Genomic DNA, 3,407 nt, shown 5'->3' with positions numbered 1-3,407 from the left:
CCCACTGGACTTGTTCCCAGCCCCAGGGCTGCCAGAGCCACCCTGGGCTCTCACCTGCCCTCACACTGAGTGACCTTTCCCAGCCCCGAGTTCATCCAGCACTGACCGAGCTGCTAGGGGCTGCAGTTCTCCCTGATCCTTCCTTCCCTCTGCCTGGAGAACACCCCTTCCAGCTCCTGCACCCCCACCTCTTACCTCCCACAAAAGCAGAGCTGCATCCTCCTGGATCCTCCAGCTGGACACTGCTGGCTCTGTGCAGTTCCCACCCTTCAGCAGGGATGGCAACGGGAGCTGGGACACCACAGCCCCCAAACCTGCCCAGTCTCCAGCTGCTGCACACACCTGCTGTGGTGCCCACAGGCAGGGCACTCAAGGAAACAACTCACCAGTCATAGAATATTAGGAACAGTTTAAACAAACCCAATCCAACACATCAGATACAGATTTATGGGATACAAAAGAAAATGAGCAAGGCATCAAATCCTGACTGCCCTGAGAGACAGAACTGTGGCTAAGCAGAAATCCCTCCCCCACAGCCCCCTCACGCTCCACCCCCAGCCCACAGGGCAGCTGGGCAGCCCTGGTGCAGCCGAACCCGCAGCCTCCGGGAACTGCCACAATTCCTACCCGGTGTGTTCACTGGCAGGGGAGGCTGCGAGGCGGCTACAAGAGGCTCCCGCTGGCCAGACTCTGACCAACAAAGCCGGCTTTAGGCCAGGCCTGGCACTGTCCAGCCGTGGGCACGGGCAGCTTCTCCTTAGCTCCAAGTTGGCCACCCCTGGAGCGCTGGCCGGGTGCTCCGGCATGGCCAAGGGTGGAGGGCACGGAATGGCCGCACACACCCGGCCTGCCTTTCTGCGGCAACACGCACGCCAACCGCACACTTCAGCCAGGGCACCTGAGCACAGACAGCCTTCACCCTGTTCCTCAGGGGCAGCAGCCCCTGGGCAGCAATTCTTGGGGAACTTCTCATCCTTTCCCTTTGGTCCTTTGATCCCCGGTCAGGATAGACACATGCGAGAAACAACTTCTAGGAGCTGATACCATAGACAACAACTCCCTATTGTTCATAAAATCAGTGTAATTACTATGATTAGTGGATGGAATAAAGTGTTCAAAAACTTCCTATCAGATGGTGAGAATGCTGTAAATATGTGCCCCCAGAGGTGAGCAGTGAGTTGTTCTACTGGATGCCCAAAGGTCACCAATGGACCTCCTCTATTTACTGTTTGCATTTGGTGATCAAGTCTTATCCAGCCACCCTCCAGGGCCCTGCCTGCCCTGCCCAGGGAAAGGGAACTGACCCCAGTGTTCCTCAGCACAAGGCAGCCCGTGGAAACATCCACTACCGTTCCACAGTCAGGCACAGCAACAAGCACTCCACAAGACTGCTGTGGCAGAGGACCAATCTGAAGCTCAGCTTTTCTCTGTACCACTTCACCTTGGTTGCCACCTCATCCTATCATCAAAACTTGCTGTCCTTGCACCTTTTTAGGCTGACCATCAGTTGAAGAGGCCTCTGCTTCAGCACCCACGACACTCTCCCTGCCCTGCCCCAGCTCAGCCCGACGCTCAAAAAGCCGCAGCTGCGCCGGCCCCGCCCGCCCTTGAATAGCGCGGGCCTGGCAGACGCGGCCCCATCAGCGCTCGAGCGGGGCCGGCGCGAGCCGGGGGGCGGGACCTACGTGAGCCGCGCGGCGCAGGAACTGTAAACGGCCGGGAATGATTCGTACGCCCATCAAATCATTATTAATTGGAGCCCGATTCCCTCCTGTCTGTCCTCGTTATTCTTGACCGCAAAACCCGATGAGGGTCGCCTGCGCCGCCAACGCTCGGGCCGGGTGCTCTCCCTGACAGGGGCGGGGCCTCCGCCGCGGGGGCAGAGCCTGTTTTCGGGGGCGGAGCCACGCGGCTCCCGGGCCGTCTCCGTGGGTGGGGCCTGTTGCTAGTGCCGGGCGTAGCGGGAGCGGCGGGCGGTGCCCCGGAACGGGCGGGCGGTGCCAGCGGTGTCTCGGAACGGGCGGGCGGTGCCGGTGTTTCCCGGGAGCGGCGGGCGGTGCTCCGGAAGCGGCGCCGCAGGTGCCCCGGAAGCGGCGGGTGGTGCCCCGGAAGCGGCGCGGACAGAGTGGCGATGGCGGCAGAGGAGCCTCAGCAGCCGCAACCGGAGCCGCTCGGCGGCAGCGACGCGGACGGTACCGACGGGCCCCTCCGAGGCCCCTCTCGGCCCCCCGCCTTGCGGCCCCGGAACCCCAACCCGGGATTTCGCCGTTCCTCCCAGGGGGCCTATATAGCCTCTCCCCCCCGCCCCCCCACCATCGCGATGCCCCGATACCCCTTAACCCCCCTCTCCCAACCCTTCCAAGACCCCTTCCATCCCTCCCCGGGCTCCCAACGGACTCCGCCTTATCCCCAGGACCCACTCGGGAGGCGTCCCCACTCCCCAGACCCCCCTGGGGAGCTGAGGAGCCGCTCTGGGTCCCCGCTGACCCCTCATGTCCCCCCAGGCGTGAACTGCCTGGCCTACGACGAGGCGATCATGGCGCAGCAGGACCGCATCCAGCAGGAGGTGAGGAAACCCCCGACCCCTCAGAACTCCTCCCAACACCCTCCCTTAAACCCCCTCAGAGTCTGCCCCAAAACCCTCACGGAGGTCTTCAAACTTCCCCAACCCCCCGTGGGGGTCCCCAGTCCTCCCACAGTCCCTGACCCCCTCCAATCTTGCCACCTAGATTGCAGTGCAGAACCCGCTGGTGTCGGAGCGCCTGGAGCTCTCGGAGCTCTACAAGGAGTACGCCGAGGATGACCACGTGTACCAGGAGAAGATCAAGGTGCAGCACTGGGAGCCATTGGGAGATACTGGGAGGCACTGGGATACCGGTGTGGTACTGGGAATAGTACCAGTATGGGACTGGGAGCTACTCTGGGACGCCAACACAGGACTGGAAGCAGCCCAGGTGTCCCGGGGGTGTTCCCCCACCCCCACAGTGTCCCCACGCCCCCTCTGCCTCCCAGGATCTGCTCCAGAAATATTCCTACATCCGGAAGACACGTCCAGACGGGAATTGTTTCTACCGCGCCTTCGGCTTTGCCCACCTGGAGGCTCTGCTGGAGGATGGGCAGGAGCTGCAGCGGTGCGGACCCCCAGAGCCCCCTGGAACTCCCCCAGGGACACCCTGGGAACCCCCATAGTCTCCCCCATACTATTCTCCCAGCATCCCCAGATCCCACTCAGCACTCCCAGAGCCCCTCCAGGCACCCCCAGAGCCCCCCCCCAGCATCCCCTCACAAGGACCCTGCAGCACTGATACCCCCAGAGCTCCCACTCGGGCCCCTTGCTTCCCAGCCCCCTGGGATCCCTGGGTTTTTCCCCCAACCCCTGGGTTCGTCCTCCTCAATGATTTAGTCCC

At 62.7% G+C, this 3,407-nt stretch overlaps 1 protein-coding gene across 1 annotated transcript in view; it reads left to right on the top strand.

Annotated features, from left to right (window-relative positions):
• The first annotated feature begins 2,070 nt into the window (after nucleotides 1-2,070).
• The window catches only part of OTUB1 (OTU deubiquitinase, ubiquitin aldehyde binding 1), a 3,886-nt gene continuing 2,549 nt past the window's right edge, over nucleotides 2,071-3,407 (top strand). Inside the window, exons 1-4 of the mRNA XM_027907719.1 lie at nucleotides 2,071-2,192; nucleotides 2,505-2,566; nucleotides 2,730-2,828; nucleotides 3,013-3,131. Of these exons, the coding sequence (XP_027763520.1) occupies nucleotides 2,132-2,192; nucleotides 2,505-2,566; nucleotides 2,730-2,828; nucleotides 3,013-3,131 (341 nt within the window). The 5' untranslated portion in view covers nucleotides 2,071-2,131. The remainder of the gene's footprint in view (nucleotides 2,193-2,504; nucleotides 2,567-2,729; nucleotides 2,829-3,012; nucleotides 3,132-3,407) is intronic.

Source organism: Empidonax traillii, unplaced genomic scaffold (assembly GCF_003031625.1).
Source record: "Empidonax traillii isolate 1590-97213 ecotype Southwest subspecies unplaced genomic scaffold, ASM303162v1 scaffold1531:size105035, whole genome shotgun sequence".
NCBI classification, from domain to species: domain Eukaryota; kingdom Metazoa; phylum Chordata; class Aves; order Passeriformes; family Tyrannidae; genus Empidonax; species Empidonax traillii.
This window is presented reverse-complemented; position numbering and strand designations above follow the sequence as displayed.